The 23249-nt window shown below is 42.5% G+C and overlaps 1 protein-coding gene across 1 annotated transcript in view; it reads right to left on the bottom strand.

The window, feature by feature from the left end:
- The window catches only part of kbtbd8 (kelch repeat and BTB (POZ) domain containing 8), a 31518-nt gene extending 10528 nt beyond the window's left edge, over positions 1–20990 (bottom strand). The window contains exons 1-3 of the mRNA XM_061686927.1: positions 20941–20990; positions 7077–7281; positions 6604–6910 (exon numbers count right to left, since the gene is read on the bottom strand). Of these exons, the coding sequence (XP_061542911.1) occupies positions 6604–6910; positions 7077–7281; positions 20941–20956 (528 nt within the window). The 5' untranslated portion in view covers positions 20957–20990. The remainder of the gene's footprint in view (positions 1–6603; positions 6911–7076; positions 7282–20940) is intronic.
- Between the last annotated feature and the right edge of the window lie 2259 nt (positions 20991–23249).

Below are 23249 nucleotides of genomic sequence, written 5' to 3'. Positions count from 1 at the left end.
ATTAGTTTTATATTTCTTGTTTTAAAAATAAAATCCATGAAGAAGCGTTAAACTCCCCTCCAAAAGTAATGGAACGCCAAGATCAATTCCTTTGTTTGCGTTGGATACTGAAGACATTTGAGTTTAGGATCAAAAGATGAATATGAGACAAAAGCTCAGAATTCCAGCTCTTATTTCATGGTATTTACATCTAGATGTGTTAAAATAACTCAGGACAGAGTACCTTTTGTATGAAGCCATCCACGTTTCAAGTGAGCAAAATTATTGGAACAGACAAATTAACTTAAAAGAGAATAACATTTAAATTTGGTGGCATAACCCCTACTTGCAATAACTGCATCACGCCTGCGACCCAATGACTTAACCAGGCGCTTGCATTCTTCATTTGAAATTATTTTCCAGGCTTTTACTACAACCTCTTTCAGTTCTTGTTTGTTTCTGGAGGTTTCTTCCTTCAGTCTCCTCTTCAGGAGGTAAAATGCATGTTCTATTGGGTTAAGGTCCAGTAATTGCTTGGCCAGTCTAAGGCCTTTCACTTTTCCCCCTTGGTGAAGTCCTTTGTTGTGTTTTGTTTTGGGTCATTGTCTTGTTGCATGATGAAGCTTATCCGATTAGGTTCGATGCATTTTTCTGTAACTTGCCAGACAAAATGGTTTTGTAGAATTGAGATTTCATTCTGGTGCTTCCATCATGAGTTTCATCATCAATAAAGACTAGTGAGCCCATTCCAGAAGCAGCCATGAAAGCCCAAGCAAACATTACCTCCACCATGCTTCACAGATGAGCTTGTGTTTTGGATCATAAGCAGATCCTTTCTTTCGCCATACTTTGGCCTTTCCATCACTTTTGTAGAGGTTAATCTTGGTCTTATCAGTCCATAAAACTTTGCTCCAAACCTTTGTTGCTCATCTCTGTACTTCTTTGCAAAATCAAATCTGCCCTTCTGATTATTTTTGGTGATGACTGGTTTGCATCTTGTGGTATGGCCTATATATTTCTTCTCTCGAAGTCTTCTTCAAACAGAACAACATCAGAGTAACTAGAAACACTCATCAGTCACATGTTCCAATACTTTTGTTCTATTGAAAAGTTGGTGGGTTCAAACAAAAGGTGCTCTGTCCTGAGTTGTTTAACACATCTAGATGTAAATACCATGAAATAAAAGCTGGAATTCTGAACATTTGTCTCATATTCATCTTTTGATCTGAAACCCAAATGTCTTCAGTATACGACAAAAAAGGAATTGACCTTACCGTTCCCATACTTTTGGAGGGGACTTTATATAGGGCAATGATGCTTATCAACTGGAAGGAGATACAAAATGTAACACTGATTTCTGAGTGAAGAATTGTGAAGAAGGAACCATTCATTTTCAGTTCTTTATTGATAACAATAGAACAATTTCAAAAGGTGCAAAGGATCTACAAATATTTATAAAGTAGTACAACATGCGCCAGACCAATCCCCACATGCTGCGAGATCTCGGCCGATCTCGGAAGCTAAGCACGGTCGGTTCTGGTTAGTACTTGGATGGGAGACAACCTAGGAATACCAGGTGCTGGAGTTGGGCAATAGGCCAATCACCTGCTCCCGTAAAAATCTACAGATTACAGAAACCGCAATTGCGGCCTAACGTGCCTCATGGCATTGAGAGCTCAAATTAACTAAAACAACATGCACATTTCTACTGAGCAATGCTTAGAAAATATAAAATGTGGTTCCTCGTTGTCTGCTTTGGCTGAATCCTATATAACGTCCTTGAGGATTTTCCACATTACAAATTGGCAACATGCGGCCTTGGCGGAACTGTCTGTTGCTCTCTACAGTGTCACGTAGGTCATCAGTTTCCCGGATGTCATTCCACACTCGTTTGGCTAGGCGTAAAACTCGCTCTTCCAAGATCAAGGTGTCCATGAGGTTTGTCATGTGTCTGCAGTTTTGGCAGACACCAATCTGTTGATCAGGGGCTAAAGAGTCCGAAGAGCTTCCCAAGATGTCTCGTGGCGTACGTCAAAACATGGAGCTGGCGTTGCGTCTCAGAAATTTCTTTATCACGCTATATGATTCCTCTAAACTGTCTGTCAGCTCTCTCCTTAAAGCAAGACATTGTGGTGATTAGATTTTGTTTGTGAAATTGGCTATTCATTGTTACAAATATTGCTGTCTACAGTGGTGTGAAAAAGTGTTTGCCCCCGTCCTTACTTTTTTCATGTTTGTCACACTTAAATGTTTCCCATCATCAAACTAATTTTATTAGTCAGACGTTTATCATACCAGATTTCAATTTCTCTTGCCACACCCAGGTCCGAAACTGCCACACCAGTTCTCAATCAAGAAATCACTTAACTAGGACATGACTGACAAAGTTAAGTAGACCAAAGGATCCTCAAAAGCTAGACATCACGCGGAGATCTAAAGAAATTCAGGAACACATGAGAAAGAAAGTAATAGAGATCTATCAGTGTGGAAATGGTTAAAAAGCTATTTCTAAAGCTTCGTGACTCCAGGGAACCAAGGTGAGAGCCATTATCCACAAATGGTGAAAACAGAGGTGAATCTTCCCAAGAGTGCCCAGCCAACCAAAAGTACCCCAAGAGCACACCGATGACTCATCCAAAAGGTCACAAAAGACCCCACAACAACATCCAAAGAACTGCAGGCCTCACTTGCCTCAGTTAAGGTCAGTGCTCATGACTCCACCATAAGAAAGAGACTGGACAAAAATGGCCTGCATGGCAGAGTTCCAAGATGAAAACCACTGCTGAGCAAAAAGAAGATTAAGGAACGTCTCAATTTTGCCAGAAGACATCTTGATGATCCTTGAGACTTTTGGAAAAATACTCTGTCGTCTGAAAAGACAAAATAACTTTTTGGAAAGTGTGTGTTTCATAACATCTGCTGTGATAGTAACATCGCATTTCAGAAAAAGAATATCATACCAAGGGTGAAATATGGTGGTTGTAGTGTATTGGTCTAGGGCCTTTCGCTCCTTCAGGACCTGGAAGACTTCCTGTGATAAATGGAACCATGAATTTTGCGGTCTACCAAAAAACCCTGAAGGAGAATGTCCAGCCGTTTGTGACCTAAAGCTGAATCAAACTCCGAACAATCTGCAGCAGGACAATGATCCAAAACACACCAGTAAGTCCAACTCTGAATGGCTGAAGAAGAAAAAAAACATAAACCCTTCACACCATTGTCCATATAAAAGCCATTTAAACAAGCATTTTAAAAAATTCCCTCATACCCATCCCATCAACAAAAAATAAATGCAATACCGTAACATTTTTTTCTGTTTTCATTCTTGTACACATACATTTACACATAGGGGCATAAAATTATTGTCACAGGCCACATTGTAGTTACGATTCCCCTCAGACAGCAGTTATGACTGGAAATAAATGTTTAATTGGCTCATATTACATATACATACACAAATTGGTGGATAACTCGTTTTGAAAGCAGAAACCAAGGATAATAGTTTGTTCATCTATTTTCCAAGTTACTGTAAAAATAGGCTTGGTAACAAATTTTTTTTTATTTTTTTTTGTATACATATGATAGGTTTTGGTACAATTTTCAGTAAGAATCATGGTACTTGACACAATTTGCTTTCACCTGTGATTTATAGTTTCTGAAAACGTGTTTGTGTGTAAATACGTGTGTACAAATCATGTGACAATTATACAGAGCACAGCGTACTTCCTCGTCTGCTACCCAGAGATGTACTCGGCCAGGGATTGTAGTCGACCGGGGTCACCAATACCCATGATCTCCTCTTGGGAACTCTGAACAACGAAGGATATAAATTCACGAGACATTGCCTCTATACTACAATGTGGAGTATTGATATTTATAGCTTTTATCAATGGGGCTAATAATGAAAGAAATGTAACGTTCATGCTAATAACTTTCTAACCATAATGCCACGAGTTAAGTTTGCCACTTTTATACCAGTATAACAAATTTGTTTTATGTTTTTACTTACCGGTGAACAAGACAGGCCGAATATGGCAAAGTTGCTTCAACAAGGTGACCACAGTAAAGGCAGCTGGTGACTCGCGCGTGCACGCCTGCAAGGGGCGTGGATTCGGCCAGAGGGAGGGAGTAGTGATGTGAGGCTACATTAAAATCTTGCTAGCAATTTCAACACTACACACAGCACCTTCAAAATGAAATTTTTAATTTTTTATTTTTGTTTGTATTTGAAATTGCCTCACTGAAAATGTGTCAAGACAAGAAAATTGTTTGCTGCTATGCACAATGTGAATTGGGAAAAAACTGTTACTTATGTTAAACAGGAAACCAATTTGTCGTTCATTAGTAAGTGAAATGGCTTTTTTTTTCGTGTATTCATAATTGTTCTTTAATCCAGCAAAAATCTAGTTTATCCGAATACTCAATTGTCACAATGCCGCAACCATGCTATTAAATAATGTATTATTTACAACTCTGCAAACAACAATGGTAACAATGGAGGAGAACGAGAGTCTAAAGTATTAATTTCTTGTAATGTGGCAAATCAACAAAAGCATGAATAATGGGTGCTGCAGCAAATAGAGACTGGAAAATAATAATCCAGGCAACCAGGGGCGTAAAACCTAAATCTGGGCCCCATACATAACTCTCCTGAAGGCCCGCTCACCCCGACCAATACCCTGATTGGTAGCTATTCTTTCATTTTGGGGGTGGGGGGGGGCTGACCTTATCAAGTTTTCCCGATCTGAAAGTATTGGTCGAAGGGGGTTTGCTTGGGGGTTGACGGAGTTTAAAAAAATTCAAGGCGAGTAGAGTCATCTCAAGCCAAATGTCAAGTCAGACAGATGCACCATGCAGTGCAAAAAGGCAACAACAACATGCAGTGCAAAAAAGGCAACAACAAAAAAATATCGTAATTGCTCATGTATAATGCGCACCCATGTATATATAAGCAACGTCAAAGTTGACCTAAAAATTCTGGAAAACCCTTCTACCCATGTATAATTTTATTGCTCTCTTGCACTTTATTTGAACACGTAATACTTTTTATTTACTTGCTCTTATTTTGAAATTTACAGCCCTACTTTTATTCAGTAATTGAGAAAACACAGTTGTGCTCATATGTTTGATTACCCAGGCAGATTTTCTAAGATGTGTACAATTCTTTAAAGAAAACATGAAGGACCAGGTGAAACAATTACATTTTAATGGGATTCAAATTAAACTGTCACGCATTTCAGAAAAGCATTACTATTAAACAAAACATAACCATAAAGAAGGCGGCACGTGCCTCCCCGTGCCTGTGTGGGTTTTCTCTGGGTACTCCGGTTTCCTCCCACATCCCAAAAACATGCATTAATTCAACACTCTAAATTGCCTGTAGGTGTGAATGTGAGTGCGAGTGGTTGTTGGTTTCTATCTTTCTATTTCCCCTGCGATTGGCTGGAAACCAGTTCAGGCTGTACCCTGCCACTCGCCCGAAGATAGCTGGGATAGGCTCCAGCACGCCCGCGACCCTAGTGAGGATAAGCAGAACGGAAGATAAATGAATGAATAACTAAGAAATTAATGGTGGTGGTTGTGGCGGCACGGTGGGCGACTGGTTAGGGCGTCAGCCTCACAGTTATACGAGGAACGGGTTCAATCCCCGGCCCCGCCTGTGTGGAGTTTGCATGTTCTCCCCGTTCCAGTGTGGGTTTTCTCCAGGCACTCCGGTTTCCTCCCACATCCCAAAAACATGCATGGTAGGTTAATTGACAACTCTAAATTGCCCGTAGGTGTGCATGTGAGTGCAAATGGTTGTTTGTTTGTATGTGCCCTGCGATTGGCTGGCAACCAGTTCAGATTGGACCCCGCCTCCTGCCCCATGATAGCTGGGATAGGCTCCAACACGCCCACGGCCCTACTGAGGAGAAGCAGCTCAGAAAATGGATGGATGGATGGTGGTAGTTGTTCAGTCATCAGTCGTATTTATAAAAAAAAAAACATTAAAACAAAAACATTTCACAACTTCTGCCTGGGTATGTAACCTTATGAGCACAACCTATACACAGTCATATGTACCCCTATGATATTGAAACGAAAGTGTAGGCTACACCTTTTTCATAACCTCTAGGTGGCGGTGGCATATTGGAATGAAAGTTTACAGCTTTTTCAGAACCTCTAGATGGCGTCATACATTTATAAATGTAATAAGCACTACTGACTTTTGACAAAAAATTTTTGGGGGGGGAGAATGCATATACACGAAAAATTACGGTACTCTGAAAACAAGCGATTTCATATTCCTGATGTGGTAAAACTAGCTACGGGTCCTCTTTCTCCCATATTCACCGTTTACTGTAGTTTGTGCTTATGAATAGATTATTTATAAAGATCTCCAAATAAGGAATTATCTGTAGTGATTTGACATATTTATAGTAATATCTGTCCAGCCACAAGTGTGTGTCATGTACACAGCACTTTTTGCATTCAAAAATTAAACTGGATATACATCATGATCAAACATTAACCATTTTACAACCACACTAAAATGATTACACTCAAATACAGCATTAGTGTAGGTAGGTAATAAATAGCAGTAGTACAAGTTATTCACAGGCCAATCAGCTAAGTTGTACTGACCTTTTTGCGGATGTAGTCTTGTGAGCGTTCCGTCAGCTCCTGGTGCCCGTAGGCATCTGCAAACATGAAAACCCCTATACAGTTCTGGGGGTCGAGCCTGCTGATCATAAACTGGGCACACTGGTCCTGCAGGGCAGGTATCTGGAAAATGCTGGCTGCGGTGAACAGGGCCTGGACATTGGACTCTGAGAGCGTGACCCTGGACGTGTAGGCATAGTCTAAAACGAGGTGCATAGATTCCGATTCCACCCCAACAATTCTGACCTCCCGTTGGCTGCTCTCTGTAAGGCCACTGGTGAACATGGACCTAGTAAGCGTGGGGATGAAGAAGAGACTTTATCAATTCTCATGCAAAGAGTGCACCCAGATTTACAGTCAACCTAGACTTTTATTGGAATCTGAGTTATCGGTCAGATTATCGTGTGTACTTTTAATTTACAGTACTGTATTGTAATGTGAAAACTATTTCTTACCTAAAATAGGGGCTGATAGCAGCAAGAACATTCCGGTGACACGAGAACGTCTTGCCATGGTCCACTTCTACGACAATGTCTGTGAGCTGAGCTTCATCATACAAAGCTTTGAGCTGCTGAAGGATATTGCAGGCGTGTATGGCATCTACCCCGTTGTAGTTGGTGCTTGGTGTCCCATTCTGAACTTGTAACAGCTTCCCTACCTCTAATCACAGATGAAAATAGAGTTAAAGATCAACAGAACATGTTTTAAAACACAAAACCTGAAATTATTCAGTAGTTCAAACTGAATACAGCATTACGTGCCAAAGCAAAGGATTGACAAAAGAATTTTATCATATTTAAGTTATACATGCATTATTTCCCTCTGATTGCTGGCCAGTCCAGGGTGTACCCGACCTCCCACTCAAAGTCAGCTGGGATAGGCTTCAGCTCACCCACAACCCAAATGAAGTGGGGTGACAATTGATAGATGTATTAGTTCCACCTGATGAATGAATAGGCCTCTATATAAATACAGTGGTACCTTGACTTACGAGTGACTCGATTTAAGAGTTTTGAAATATGAGCAATCGCTCAACTGATTTTTTGCTTGGACTGACTCTCTTTGTTTACAATAAGTGGGAGTTTGGCCGATAATGAACAATTAAAAAAAAAAAAAAAGAAGCTTCAGAATCAGAATCAGAATCATCTTTATTTGCCAAGTATGTCCAAAACACACAAGGAATTTGTCTCCGGTAGTTGGAGCCGCTCTAGTACAACAGACAGTCAATTTACAGAACACTTTGGGGACATAAAGACATTGACAAAAACAATTGTGCAAAAAGATGCAGAGTCCTCTAGCACTTAGAGCAGCTCGAATGACTAATATTGCAAAAGTCCGGTGCAATGACCATTGTGCAAAGGGCGCTGAGACTTCAAGGAGTGTATGCGGTTTAAAGTGACGAGTAGTGCGATCATCTGGGACAATGTTCGTGGTGCAAATGTGCTACTCTGGCATGAGTGGCCAGTATATGCAAATAGTGCAGCATGGCGAGACAACTACAGTGAGTGCACGAGTAATACATAATTGGCCCCACAGAAATGTGACAACGAACTCAAGTCAAAAAAATTCCAGCTTGTTGTAATGGAATTATAGGTTAGGTGTTTAAGAAGTTGATCGCAAGAGGGAAGAAGCTGTTGGAATGTCTACTAGTTCAAGTTTGCGTTGATCGGTAGCGCCGACCTGAGGGAAGGAGCTGGAAGAGCTGGTGACCGGGGTGCAGACGGTCCGAGAGGCTTTTGCACGCCCTTGTCTTAGTTCTGGCAGCGTGCAAGTCCTCAATGGTGGGTAGGGGGGTACCGACAATCCTTTCAGCAGTTTTGATTGTCCGTGGCAGTCGGAGTTAGTCCTTTTTTGTAGCAGCACCAAACCAGACTGTGATGGAAGAACACAGGACTGATTCGATGACCGGTGTGTAGAACTGTCTCAGCAGCTCCGGTGGCAGGCCGTGCTTTCTCAGAAGCCGCAGGAAGTACATCCTCTGCTGGGCCTTTTTGAGGACGGAGTTGATGTTGGTCGCCCACTTCAGGTCCTGAGAGATTGTAATTCCCAGGAACTTGAAGGTCTCAACGGGTGACACAAGGCAGCTGGACAACGTGAGGGGCAGCTGTGGCGAAGGATGCCTCCTGAAGTCCACGATCATCTCTACCGTCTTGAGCGTGTTCAGCTCCAGGTTGTGTCGGCCGCACCACAGCTCCAGCCGCTCCGCTTCCTGTCGATATGCAGACTCGTCACCGTCCTTGATGAGGCCGATGACAGTGGTGTCATCTGCAAACTTCAGGAGCTTGACAGTCGGGTTGGCTGAGGTGCAGTCGTTCGTGTAGAGAGAGAAGAGCAGCGGAGAGAGGACACAACCTTGGGGCGCCCCAGTGCTGATGCTGCGTGTGGATGAGGTGGCCTCCCCCAGCCTGACCTGCTGTGTCCTGCCCGTCAGAAAGCTGTAAATCCACTGGCAGATGGCAGGTGAAACGCTGAGCTGGAGAAGCTTGGTTGAAAGGAGTTCAGGGATGATGGTGTTGAATGCTGAGCTGAAGTCTACGAACAGGATCCTCGCGTAGGTCCCTGCACTGTCGAGGTGTTCTAGGATGAAGTGCAGTCCCATGATGACTGCATCATCCGCAGACCTGTTCGCTTGGTAGGCAAACTGCAGGGGGTCCAGCAGGGGACCTGTGACACTCTTGAGGTGGTCCAGCACGAGACATTCAAAGGACTTCATGACCTCAGATGTCAAAGTGACAGGCCTGTAGTCATTCAGACCAGAGATTGCAGGTTTCTTGGGGACTGGAATGATGGTGGAGCGTTTGAAACAGGATGGAACTTCGCACATTTCCAAAGATCTGTTGAAGATCTGGGTGAAGACTGGGAGCTGGTCCGCGCAGACTTTGAGGCAGGATGGGGACACATGGTCCGGTCCTGCCGCTTTGTTAATCTGTTGTTTGAAGATGCGTCTCACATCCTGTTCATGGATGGTTAACGCAGAAGTCAGATGTGTGGTTGTGGTCGCGGGTGCGGCCGGGTGGATATGTGGAGTGAAACTGTCCTTTTCAAATCTGCAATAGAAGGTATTCAAGTCGTTGGCTAGTGTGCTATTGTTCTCAGCTTGGGGGGATCGTCGCTTGTAATTAGTAATCGATTGGAATGCATGCCAGACTGATTTTGAGTCGTTCGCGCTAAACTGTTTTTCCAACTTTGCTGCAGAGATCCTCTTTGCAATTTTAATTTCTTTAGTAAGCTGGTTTCTAGCTCGATTATACAGGGCCCTGTCCCCGCTCTGATATGTGTCCTCCTTAGCTTGGCGAAGCTGCTTACGTTTAGCAGTGAACCACGGCTTGTTGTTGTTGAATGTCCGAAATGATTTTGTAGGTACACAAACCTCTTCACAGAAACTGATATAGGATGTGACAGTGTCCGTATATTCATCCAGGCTGCCAGCTGAATTTTCAAAGACACTCCAGTCTGTGCAGTCTAAACAGCTTTGAAGTTCCATCTTGGCTTGATTGGTCCACTTTTTGACTGTTTTCACTGTAGGCTTCGCACATTTAAGTTCTTGCTTGTACGTCGGTATTAAGTGAATTAAGCAGTGATCAGACGAGCCCAGGGCTGCACGAGGTATAGCACGGTATGCGTTTTTTTACCGTAGTGTAGCAGTGGTCTAAAGTATTATTTTCCCTGGTAGGACAGTCGATGTGCTGCTTGTATTTAGGGAGTTCGTGGTTGAGTTTAGCTTTGTTAAAGTCCCCGAGAATAATGAGGGGTGAGTCCGGGTGTTTTTTTTCAATTTCGTTGACTTGTTCGGCGAGCGTTAGCAATGCGGCGTTCGTGTTAGCTTGCGGTGTAATATAGACTCCAGCCAGTATAAACGATGCAAACTCACGTGGCGAGTAGAATGGTTTACAGTTCAAAAACAGCGACTCCAAATGCGGGCTGCAGTGTGTGCTGAGCACCGTTACGTCCGTACACCATTTTTCGTGGAAATGGAGGCATATCCCGCCGCCCTTCGTTTTCCCCGATGATTCCATGTCGCGGTCCGCTCGATGAATGTTGAAGCCGGGAAGCATGACGGCGCCATCGGGTACAGTGTCGCAAAGCCAGGTCTCCGTGAAGCACATGGCCGCGGAACGTCCGGTCTTTACTGGTCTTTAACAGAAGATGAAGCTCGTCCATTTTGTTGGGTAGGGAGCGTACATTCGCGAGGTGGATCGACGGGATCGCCAATCTGTGTCCCCTCTTGCGGAGTTTCACCTGAATGCCGGCTCGTTTTCCTCTGTGGCGCCGCTTCCGCCTCCATGCGCCGAAAACCGCGGACGCCGCTCCGGTGAGTAACTCGGGGAAAAAACTGAGCGGATTTTCAAAAGTTGGTCACAGAAAGTCCGGAGTAGCCTCCTTCATGGTTAGCAGGTATCCCCTTGTGTAAGTGAGTCGTGTAAGGTCTCCAAAGACGGACGAAAAACACAAAAACAAAAACAATACTAGAGAGTGCGTTACCGAGGCGACCACACTGGTAGGCGCCATGCTTGTCAAGCTGTTTATTGCCACTCCCAGTTGAAGGTTTCTGTCAAACTAAACATAAGGCAAAGACAATTACACATTGTATATTTACATACCTTGGGAAAGTCTGCTAGTTAACACATTCTAACAAACATGCTAACACACAATGGAAGACGCCATCGACGGGCTAACAATTAGCAATAATGTTGCGGCGTGACAAACCTTTACAGATATTTGAACATAAACAGTGCAGGAAAACAGACAACTACAATAAGCACAGGCATATTCTTTATCCTCTGCGAAAAACGGCTAATGGCTGCAGCTTGCCGTGTCAGTTGTGAAACTCTTCTTTGAGTGTGTCTGGATGTCTATGTTGTTGTGTCCCCATTGTGGCCAACATGCTCACATAAACTGTGCGTGGACATTAAAATACAGTTGTAGTGACTCTGACCCAGTTGCCAAAACCTCCCCCACAACTTAAGCTGCATTCTTCCCTGCGGCCCTTCTGTGAGATGGCCACGAAGAGGACGGCTGGCGTATGTCAAGTGGACCCTAAAGTAATTAGCAGGTCCCCTCGAAATCTTGGTTCGCAGTCATCAAGGAGTTCTTCTCTTCGTTTGAACTGACAGCAGCCAGGGGGGTGGGTATCCTCTCTCAGGGAAGACGAAACTAGGACAGATCGAATTGAACGCAAACACAGCAATGAACTATTTTCTTAATATTCAAACATGCATGCAAGGCATCACACACTGGCGTTTGAGAGTACTGCAACCCAGAAACTTCCATTCAAAGTTGTTTTTAACTGAAGATAAAATGTCCGTTTTGATATTTCAGAAATATTCCAAATGTATGCCTTGATGTCCGTGTCAGTGTGTCAACTTTACAGTTGCGGCTGCGAGACTTTGAGAACTGTTTATCTTGGTTTGAAGCCAAGCAGCATGAAATGTGATTGAACCATAAGCAGTTGATGTGCCAAGACTAACGTTTAAACAATTATTCTATATGCTTGATCTATGAGTAAAGAGTACAAAGTTGGGAGTATTTTATATTAAGATATGATTTTTTACACCACTTTTATGGAAAATTAGTAGACTAAATTAACATAGATGGGCGTGGTCTTGTCCGTTTTTTTTTTTCACGCCACCTGGGTATTTAACCTCTGACTCCCGCCTCCTCGCTCTTTCGTGTCTGGTTCTCTTGTTTTGACCTCGGCCGTGCCGAGGTCAAAACCGCCCCTCCCCCCTTTCTTTTTCTTTGTCCTCCGGCACCTCCGGCGTCAGCACGTGCGCGAACACCCGCCTCAACTTAGCCAGCTGCGTTTTTCATCGAGGAAGTCAGCCATGTGAATACGATAATTTTTTTTCCTTGCCGTGATCGGTCGGCGGAGCCTAACCAAGCAACTACCTGCATCCCGTACCGGTCACGCACACAGCTGGTAAAGGGAGCTGGGCTCGCCACAAGGTCAATCGGCAGGAAAGCTCCGAGCGCACCCCAAGCAGGCACAAAAATTATCCTCCTTCTGCTTCCTATGTTTTTTCATTTTTCTCCACAATTTTCTATAACTAAACCTGCTTTGTTTTTCTCCTGAGATGTCCGGGGAAAGACCATTCCCACCGACCAGCTGATCTACGGTCGTGAGTACCGCACAATAAGCGTTGCCAGGATGTACAATATTAGTGTCCAATTATTTTGGGGAAATTATTATAGAAATTATTAGCTACACACGAAAGCCCAACTTTGCCCTCTCTCTCTCTCATCCGGATTGAACCCATTTAACGCTCACGTTAACAACTTTATTCCAGCAACACAGTGTTCCATTTCCCTTTTCGTGCGCCTCTTTTTCTTTCACCCGTATTAGTGTTATCTTCTTCCTGTAGTTACACTCTGTGTGTTTCCCTATAGATGCCTTGTAAAAGTCATTAAATATTCTATAAAATTCCACTCCTTCTTGTGTTTTGAGTTTGATAAGGAAGCCTCTGTCATCTCGAACTCGTATTTCATAAAATGTAGCAACCTTTAGATTATGAGACTGATACAAGGTTTGTCATTGCTTTCCCTGCTTCGAAGAAATTCTGAAATAAATTACGTTTTATCCAAACGCCAATATACGCTACACAGTGGAATAAAGTTGAACCAAACTCTACACCCAAACAATAAAACCTTGAGCGTTCTAACACGGTAACCTACAGATATCCTTGTTTTATAGTGTTTCTTTGAATACTTTTTTTTTTTTTTTGTCGGCTGTTAGGTCAAGCAGAATGGAAAATCTGTTGTATACCTTTTATGCCGAAACAGTTTCACTGTGTCACAGTGGAGTTTTTAAGCTTCCGCTGTGGTATTATAATTGAGGTTTCTTTGAATTCCTTCTTAATACCTTCAAAACCTTAAAGTCCCCTTATTAATGCAGTTTTACCTGCAGCATTACCGTAATTTCTCATGTAGAATGCGCACCCATTATAATAGGCACCCCCAAAGTTTACCTCAAAATTCTGGAAAACCTTTCTACCTATGTAAAGTGCATTTTTACAATGCATGATTTTGCTTCTACCCATATGATCAAAATGAAGTATTATCTGTATTTTGTTATTTTTTTCAAAGAATTATTCTGAAGTTAAGCACTTTATTTGAACACGTAATCCTTTTTTTAATTTACTTGCTCTTATTTTGAAATTCACAGCCCTACTTTTATTTAGTACATGAGAAAACACACAGTTGTGCTCATATGATGTTTGATTACCCAGGCACAATTCTTTAAAGAAAACATGAAGGACCAGGCGAAACACATTTAATTTTATTTGAATGGGATTCAAATTAAACGCTCAAGCATTTCAGAAAAGCATTATCTTTAAACAAAACATAACCATAAAGAAATTAATGATGGTTGTTGTTCATTCATCAGTTCTGAGCATCCCCGACAGAGAGAGAGTTGTGATTGGTGGAGGTTTTAATGGACATGTTGGTGAAGGAAAAAGAGGTGATGAAGAAGTGATAGGTAAATTCGGCATCCAGGTAAGGAACCTCGAGGGACAGATTGTGGTAGACTTTGCAAAAAGGATGGAAATTGCTAGAGTGAACGCTTTCTTCCAGAAGTGACAGTAACATCAGGTGACCTACAAAAGCGGAGGTAGAAGCATGCAGGTGGATTACATCTTGTGCAGGCGATGTCATCTGAAGGAGGTTACTGACTGTAAGGTAGTGGTAGAGGAGAGTGTGGCTCAACAGCATAGGATGACTCTGGTGGTGGGGAGGAAGATTATGAAGACAAATGTAGAGCAGCGAACCATGTGGTGGAAGCTGAGAAAGGAAGAGTCTTATGGACATGGAGATGCGACATAGGGTGAAAGAAGAGGTGCCAAAGGCCAAACAAGAGGCATATGATGACATGGATGCCAGGTTAGACACTAAACAAGGGGGGAAAAAGATCCATACAGGTTGGCCAGACAGAGAGATGGGAAGGATGGGCAGCAGATTAGGGTGATTAAGAATAGAGATGGAAATGTGTTGCCTGGTGCCATTTGTGTGCTGGATAGATGCAAGTAATACTTTCATGAGTTGATGAATGAGGAAAATCAGAGAGACAAAAAAAGAGCAGAAGAGGCAAGTGTGGTGGACCAGGTAGTAGCAATGGTTAGTAAGGGGGAAATTAGAAAGGTACTAACGAAGATGAAAAATGGAAAAGCAGTTGGTCCTGATGACATTACTGTGGACTTATGGAAGCATCTAGGAGCGGTGGCTGTGGAGTTTTTAACCAGCTTGTTCAACGGAATTCTAGCGGGTGAGAAGATGCCAGAGGAATGGAAGAAAAGTGTGTTCTTGCCCAATTTTAAGAACAAAGATGATGTGCAGAGCCGTGTGAACTATAGAGGAATAAAGTTGATGAGCCACACAATGAAGTTATGGAAAAGTGTAGTGGAGGGTAGACTCAAGACAGAAGTGAGTATTTGCGAGCAACAGTATGTTTTCATGCCTAGAAAGAGTACCACAGATACATTATTTGCCTTGAGGATGTTGATGGAAAAGTACAGAGAAGGTCAGAACGCGCTACATTGTGTCTTTGTGGATCGAGAGAAAGCCTATGACAGAGTACCCAAAGAGGAACTGTGGTACTGCATTTGGAAGTCTGGAGTGGCAGACAATTATGTCAGACTAGTACAGGACAGGTATGAGGGGACCAGAACAGTGGAGAGGTGTGCTGTAGGTGTGACAGAAGAGTTTATGGTGGAGGTGGGACTGCATCAGGGATCAGCCCTGAGCCCCTTCCTATTTGCAGTGGTGATGGCTAGGCTGACAGGTGAGGTTAGGCTGGAGTCACCTGGGACCGTGATGTTCGGAGATGACATTGTGATCTGCAGGGAAAGCAGGGAGCAGGTGGAGGAGCAGTTAGAAAGGTGGAGACATGCACTGAAAAGGAGAGGAATGAAGATTAGCCGAAGTAAGACAGAATATATGTGCATGAACGAAGAGGGGTGGAGGTGGTAGAGTGAGGAAGAGATAAGTAGGGTAGAGGACTTTAAATACTTGGGGTCAACAGTCCAGAGCAATGGTGAGTGTGGTAAGGAAGTGAAGAAAATAGTCCAAGCAGGAGGAAGGTGTCAGGTGTGTTATAAGACATGAGTCTCTGCTATGCATGAAGGGCAAAGACAGTGGTGAGGTAAACCATGTTGTACGGATTAGAGACAGTGGCACTGAAGAGACAAAAGGAAGCAGAGATGGAGGTGGCGGAAATTAAGATGTTGTGGTTCTCTCTAGGAGTGAGCAGGTTCGATAAAATTAGAAATGGCCTCAACAGAAGGAATCAGAATCATCTTTATTTGACAAAGTTAGAGAGAGCAGACTTCGATGGTTTGGACACGTCCAGAGGAGAGATAGTGAGTATATTGGTAGAAGGATGATGAGGATGGAGCAGCCAGGCAAGAGAACTAGAGGAAGGTTGACAGATGTAGTGAGGGAAGACATGAGGGCAGTTGGTGTTCGAGGAGGACGCAAGAGACAGGCTTACATGGAAAAGGATAACACGTTGTGGCGAGCCCTAACGCAACAAGCCGAAAGGAAAAGAAGAGGGTTAGGGTATATAATCAAGTCTTTGACTCAAGTCTAAATCGCAATGACTCGAGTGCCCACCGCTGGTGAGAAGATTTCTTTATGAATTATCATACCGTACAGTGATGAGCTTCTTACTTTAGTCTGTACAATTAATAATGCTTTAGGATGGTGGAATTTTTAAACATATACATTTACTTTACATTACAGATGGAGTGATTTTTGAAAACCATTTTTTCCCCCCATTAACCAACATGGCGGCAGCGTTAGGCCACTAGGGCTGGGCATCGAGAATCGAGAACCGATTGGACTCGCGTTGTAGTTCTCCTGGAACCGTTCAAATAAAAAAATTTCGGTTCCCAGTTTTGATGCCTAGTCCTTCAGCCGTGAAGAAGAAGTGGCGAAAAGCAACGAAGAAGCGGCATATACCAACGAAGAAGAACGGGCACGATGACATGCTTGTGACTAACGGCAGCGGCGGCGAACTATAAAGTGTGTCTTAACTTTGTTAAAATGAATGACCAGTCGCCTCAGTGCAACACTTGGAATAAGATTATATTGTACAAAGGAGTTTTTCCCGATGTTTAGCGTCTGACGCGCTCCGAGCCTCAGCCTACACCGAGCCCCAACTCTCAGTCAACTGGGTGAGTGAAACAATAAAATACATATATGCAAACATTGAGACAGCTAACAAGGTAAACGGTTGATTGCACTTTTGCACTGATGGTTTTTAGCGTTTATCGTAGTCTTCAAACCAACGTAAGCGCAATATGACAAAAAAAAACAAAAACAAAAAACTTAACATTGGGCTAAAACTTCACCGTAGCAACTTTATATCACAATGAATTGGGACAAAATTCACACAAACGTCTCACAGTATCACAAACACTAACCTTGTGCCGCATCGGTGGGTAGGGAAAGGAATCAGCGTTTTATAGCATTTGGTTCAATCCATTTAAAAAAATAAAATAATCAAAAACAATCACTGGTGCCGTGTGAAGTTACTTTTCGTGGGAAAATGCTGAGTTCCGGTGCGTACCCTTCAAAATAAAACGCGACAAGCTTAAAACAAGAAGTCAAGTTAGAACTTGCACATATAAACCATTTGACAATGAAATGGAATACAGGGACAGCTATATAGGAATGCTGTCAGTGAAGTCAACTCTCAGTCAACTGGGTGACTGAAACAATAAAAGAGTTAAAGAACCGCTCAAATTAAAAACGATGCCCAACTCTAGCCACAACACAGTAGCAAGTCAGCCAAGACGGCTTGCAGCCAATCATATTGCAGCGGGGCCACCAGAGATCTTGGGTTGGAGAGAACAGATACAGAGGGAACCGGGAGAAGCAGTAAGGCAGCTTTTGATGGTACTTCCGCATCTTTCTCTCTCCAACGGAAGATCTCTGACTCCTCGGCTTGGCCGCTCCATAGCTTGCTTTCGACAGAGGTGGCTCAGCCACTCTGCCAAGATCCCACTGTCCACTGTACGTCAAGCAACGAGTTTCTGCAAGAAGTACCATGGACGTGATATCACTATATTGTTTGTGACTGACTGCGGTGTATGGATTACCACAGAAACATTGATTCACCCGAGGATACCCGATACTAGCATGTAGCGGGCTATCCTTTAAAAAGTGACAGGAATTACAACTATTCGTGTTTATGCATACACAGTTTACCTGATTTGGATGTAAATACCCTCAAATGCAGCAAGCACATCTTATTTGTTTCAATTCAAATCCATTGTGCTGTGTTTAGAGCCAAAAAGATCACAATCGTTTTCATCTCCCAATATTTATGTACCTGAATGTAGGCATACATCAATGCAGCTAGTAATATAAAGATAAAGTATATAGAGTGAACTTCATGCATGGGCACATATGATCAACAGTAGACCTGTGTTGACCCATCCATCCATCCATTTTCTGTACCGCTTATCCTTACTAGGGCCACGTGCTGGAGTCTATCCCAGCTAACTGGAGGCGGGATGCACCCTGAAATGGTCGCCAGCCAATCGCAGGGCACATATAAACAACCAACCATTCGCACTCACATTCATACCTATGGACAATTTAGAGTATTCAAATAACCTACCATGCATGTTTTTGGGATGTGGGAGGAAACCGGAGTACCCGTAGAAAACCCATGCAGGCACAGGGAGAACATGCAAACGCCACACAGGCGAGACCGGATTTGAACCCGGGTCCTCGGAACTGTGAGGCAGATGTGCTAACCAGTCACCCACTGTTCCACACTCTATTGAGCCAATGCACTTATTTTACATTTGAAAAATGTGACAGTTAACCACCAAACAAAAATATCATAAAATGTATGAATACTGAATTATTGTCGATCCATCCATTTTCTTTACCGCTTTTCCTCACTAGGGTCATGGGCTGCTGGAGCCTATCCCAGCTATCTTTGGGCGGGAGGCGGGGTACACCCTGAACCGGTCGCCAGACAATCGCAGGGCACATAGAAACAATCAACCATTCGCACTCACATTCACACCTTCAGGCAATTTAGAGTCCTCAATCAACATACCACACATTTTTGGGATGTTGGAGGAAACCGGAATGCCCGGAGAAAAAACACCCAGCCACGGGGATAACATGCAAACTCCTCACAGGCGGGGTCGGGATTTGAACCCCGGTCCCCAGAACTGTGAAGCAGATGTGCTAACCAGTCGTCCACTGTGCCACCCTCTTTTGAACCAAGGCACTTAATTTTACATTACATACAAAAATGTCACAGTTAACCACCAAACAAAAATATCATAAAATGTATGAATACTGAAATCTTGTCTAATTTAGTCACAAATGTACTTAGTGTGAAATCTGGGCTTTTTTTTAGTTGAACACAAAGCTGATATATTTATATATATATATATATATATATATATATATATATATATATATATATTTGCAGGGAGCCAACTTATTCTGTTATATGAATAGCAACAGGTGGATACACAGCTTTTTTATACCCTTTTCAATCCCATGGAAGAGCATTTAATTGTTCCTCTGCTTGGCACTAAATGCCGCTGGCATAGCTAGACAAACAAAGGTAATTAATTTTCTTCAGAGTCAATATTGTATACCAAACCGAAAACAGTCAGCACAAAACCGAGATACAGACCGAACTGTTGATTTTGTGAACTGTTCCACCCTTCCTTGATGCTAATAAATAAAGTAAATTTGTGGAAATAATTCTTCGTACCCAAGGGAACGGGAAGAATTATTTTGAAATTTACATCATGGAGGAGATTGTTTTCAACTTTAAACCATGTGTCTGATTGTAGCTAGTTTAGTGACTAAGGGTAACATATTTTTTTACAGATGCTCGTTATTAAACGTCTGTCTGCCCTATTAATTATGACAATCAAACTCGGTCCTATTATTATTAGATTAAAAAAAACTGAAATATGAAAAATACTGCATTTTCCATTTTTGTGTTAATTAAAATACAAATAAGGCAATTTGTTTTGTTGTTTGCCAATTGAAAATAGCAAATAATACAAAGATTAAATGTGGAGGTTCCATTGTATATATGTTTGCAAAACACATATCAGACCTATGCTTAACTGTCAGGGAGGCAGTGACAACAAAACAATGAGCATGTAACACATTCAAGTAAGCAATGTCAATCTGAAGGTAGATGTAAGAGAATCAAACTATTTGAGTACCTTTAATATATAGCCTGCAACCTTGTGTTTTACAAAGGTAACATGGCTGAGTCGATCATGGTAGAGACTCTTATAGGAAAATTGATTTAATTTTTTGTTTTTTGTTTTGTTTTTAAAGGCATGTTTTCTGAGAATCATTTTTGTCGGACTTTTAGTTAAATGTGTAGTCACGCTCTTGTAGTTTAAAGACAACTAGACAAACACATCTTCAGCCATTAAACTATGGTTCCAGAGTTTCCCCTTCGTTTAGTCCAGGAGTAAACATGTTTCACACGTGTTAAGGCACGTCGGTGGAATCTAAAGAGAAACCATGCTCTACTCTTATGACCTCATTTTTATGGGGTGGATAAAACTTTCACAACAAATATCGCGCTTTGAGCAACGCGAGCTACGTGACAGGACAAAGAGTTGAAATGAGGGGATTGCAAAACACTCAGCGGCAAACGGTAGCTAGCTTGCTCACCGATGCCTTCAGTTGGTAGGAAGGTGGCTGCTACCTTAGACTCGACTACAAGTTTCACAACACACACAAAACAAGACACGTCGCGGATGGTCGGAAACCCCACACTGTTTATCAAAACTAAAGCAATACGTTATAAACTGTTAACGTTGCCTGGCAAACGTACACGCTAAACTTTTAGCAGACGGCTAATATTCATCAAGCTAATATATAGCAGCAATACCAGATAAAAATCGCTGATAAAAAAAACTTAAGATGCGTTTCGCCCCAACCTCTAAATTTCGGTTAAACATAACAACATACGTCATAGCGCATCTGTCATTAGTAGTGAACAACGACAGGACGACTACAACTTTGCATCCTTTGTCTGTGGTCGTAATGAACAAGTGTTTACACAATCAGCTGTAAGCTAACCGGCCGAAAGTTAGCCAAACGGCTAACGTTAGCCGCAAAGCCGAGCGAGCGATAAGCAAACACTTTTGAAGAGTCATTTAGAGCTCGACCTCTTTCAACAACTACACAACATGTCACGTACAGGTACAATATCCTTGAGGGGGTGGTCTACGAGCATACAACCACACGATTGAGAACTTAAAGCGTGTTATTTACGTTTCGTTTGTACAGAAAAAGATGAAGATTTTTGCTAACCTGCACTGGCAGCCATTCTCTCCAGTCTATCTCAGGCAGACCGAAAAACGTCACAGAGTAGCCCCGGAAACAAGGAGGAGCCAATCAGACGCTGAAACGCCAAGGTATCAGCCAATCACAATCCTTCTATCTAAAATAGGGGGGGTGGGAATTTAATTGGGTTAATGAGAAAATTATGCACATTGGTGAATTAGCAGGCGACTGTCAATACTACATAATAGACCAATAAGATCAGTGCATCCGTGATTGCGTTAGGATTAAACTAGGAACAAACAAGTCTGTTCATTTATGTTTGCGTTTAGAGTAAATCAAAGTTAAACTATATATCAGCTAAACATTTAAACTTGAAATCTATTATTATTAAGCCTGCAAGTGCAGGTATATTTGTCATAATTGACAATGATGTGTTGTGCATCAAACATAAATGATGTCAGTCTTTGAAGAAAAATACTTTTCAAATTGGATAGTACAGTACATGGCAATATTGTTAAATTATCCAGCCGTACACTTTCTATGCCTATTATCCTCATTCGGGTGGCAGATGATGTTGAGCCTATCCCCGCTGACTTTGGGCTAGAGGCAGAGCACACTCTTCAAAGGTGTAGAAAACAGTCTGGACAGTGACATACGTGGGTGCCATATTGTCACCCAGCTTGACATAACGTCACTTTAAAATCATTCCATCCAGCCATCCATCCATCCACTTTCTGTACCGCTTATCCTCACTAGGGTCACAGGCGTGCTGGAGCCTATCTCAGCGATCTCCGGGCGAGAGGGTGTGCTGGCGCCTCTCTCAGCTGACTTCAGGCAGGAGGCGGGGTACACCCTGAACTGGTCGCCAGCCAATCGCAGGGCACATATATACAAACGACCATTCACACTCACATTCACACCTACGGGCAATTTAGAGTCTTCAATCAACCTACCATGCATGTTTTGGGGATGTGGGAGGAAACCGGAGTACCCGGAGAAACCCCATGCAGGCACGGGGAGAACATGCAAACTTCATACAGTCGGAGCCGGGATTTGAACCCCGGTCCTCAGAACTGTGAGGCAGATGTGCTAACCAGTTGTCCACTATGCCGCCCTTTGAAATCCAATGAAACGCAATTGACAATTGCCAGAATATACCATAAACATTTTCCATAGAAACCTCAAAATATATGTTTTATGTTCGTGTTATCATCATGGAAAGCTAGGGTCATGTAAGAAATAAGCTCCAATTATTAAGACATGATACTTTAATATCGCTGGCCTTGAGTGGGGGCCGTTAAGGCCGGGCCTGGTGATTGGCGGTTGTGATTTCGGCAAAGCTGAATAAGATAAGGGACAAAGGAGCATTTCAGGTGAAAGAGCAAAGGGAGATTTAAAATACGTCGGCTCAAGTCAGGGAGTCTGTGTGTGGAGTGGTTGGGCGTGAGTTGTGGCCGATAGCAGTTCTTGTATAAATGTGCATTCTGTTACCGCTCGTGGGAATAAATCGACTGAAAGGCATCACAGAATGTATCATCCTTGACCACATTCAAGAGCATTACAATATGTTCTTTTTTATTTTTTTTTATTTTCATCCAAGGTTGTCAGAAGGGGGCGAGGCGTGAATTTGGCGAGCACCTCATTAGGAACAAAAATATTGACACAAAATATGTTTATTATTAATCTCTTCAAAGTGATGATGCTAGAGGTATTTTTAAAATTAATATATGATTAATAAAGAGTTTATCTCCCAAACGTGTCGTCTTTTGGTGGTTTTGGGGAAAATGAGGCAGCTTCACTGCATGTCCCGGATGAGTGGAACAGCCTACAGTCACACAACCAACTCAACCAACTATTTTGCAATGCCGGGAATAGAAGCAACATGGCGTCCATAAACCATGTGACATGGATTTAAACAATGCGGAGTAGTGCTGTGAGTTCAAAGAATGTCGAAACTTTGTTTTCCGCGGCTTTGACACTGACTGGCTTTGACACTGACAGGGCACGTACACAAACAACCAATCCACACCAATGGCTTGTTTACAGTCCTCAATTAACCTAAGAAATATGTTTTTAAATTGTGGGAGGAAGCCGGAGTACCTGGAAAAAAGCCACACTAGTCGAGGAGAACATGCAAACTCTACACAGGAAGGCTGGTGCCGAGTCTCAAACCCCAAACCTCAGAACTGTGTGGCAGATGTGCTAACCACTCTTCCCTCTGCTGAAATCTATTATTATTATTATTATTATTATTATTATTATTATTATTCAAACCTGAAAGGACATTCATGATTGACATCATTGGCATCATTGACAATGATTTGTTATGCATCAAA

The sequence above is a fragment of the Phycodurus eques genome, chromosome 10, assembly GCF_024500275.1.
Source record: "Phycodurus eques isolate BA_2022a chromosome 10, UOR_Pequ_1.1, whole genome shotgun sequence".
NCBI classification, from domain to species: domain Eukaryota; kingdom Metazoa; phylum Chordata; class Actinopteri; order Syngnathiformes; family Syngnathidae; genus Phycodurus; species Phycodurus eques.
The sequence above is the reverse complement of the archived record's forward strand: the minus strand, read 5'-3'. Positions and strand labels throughout refer to the sequence as shown.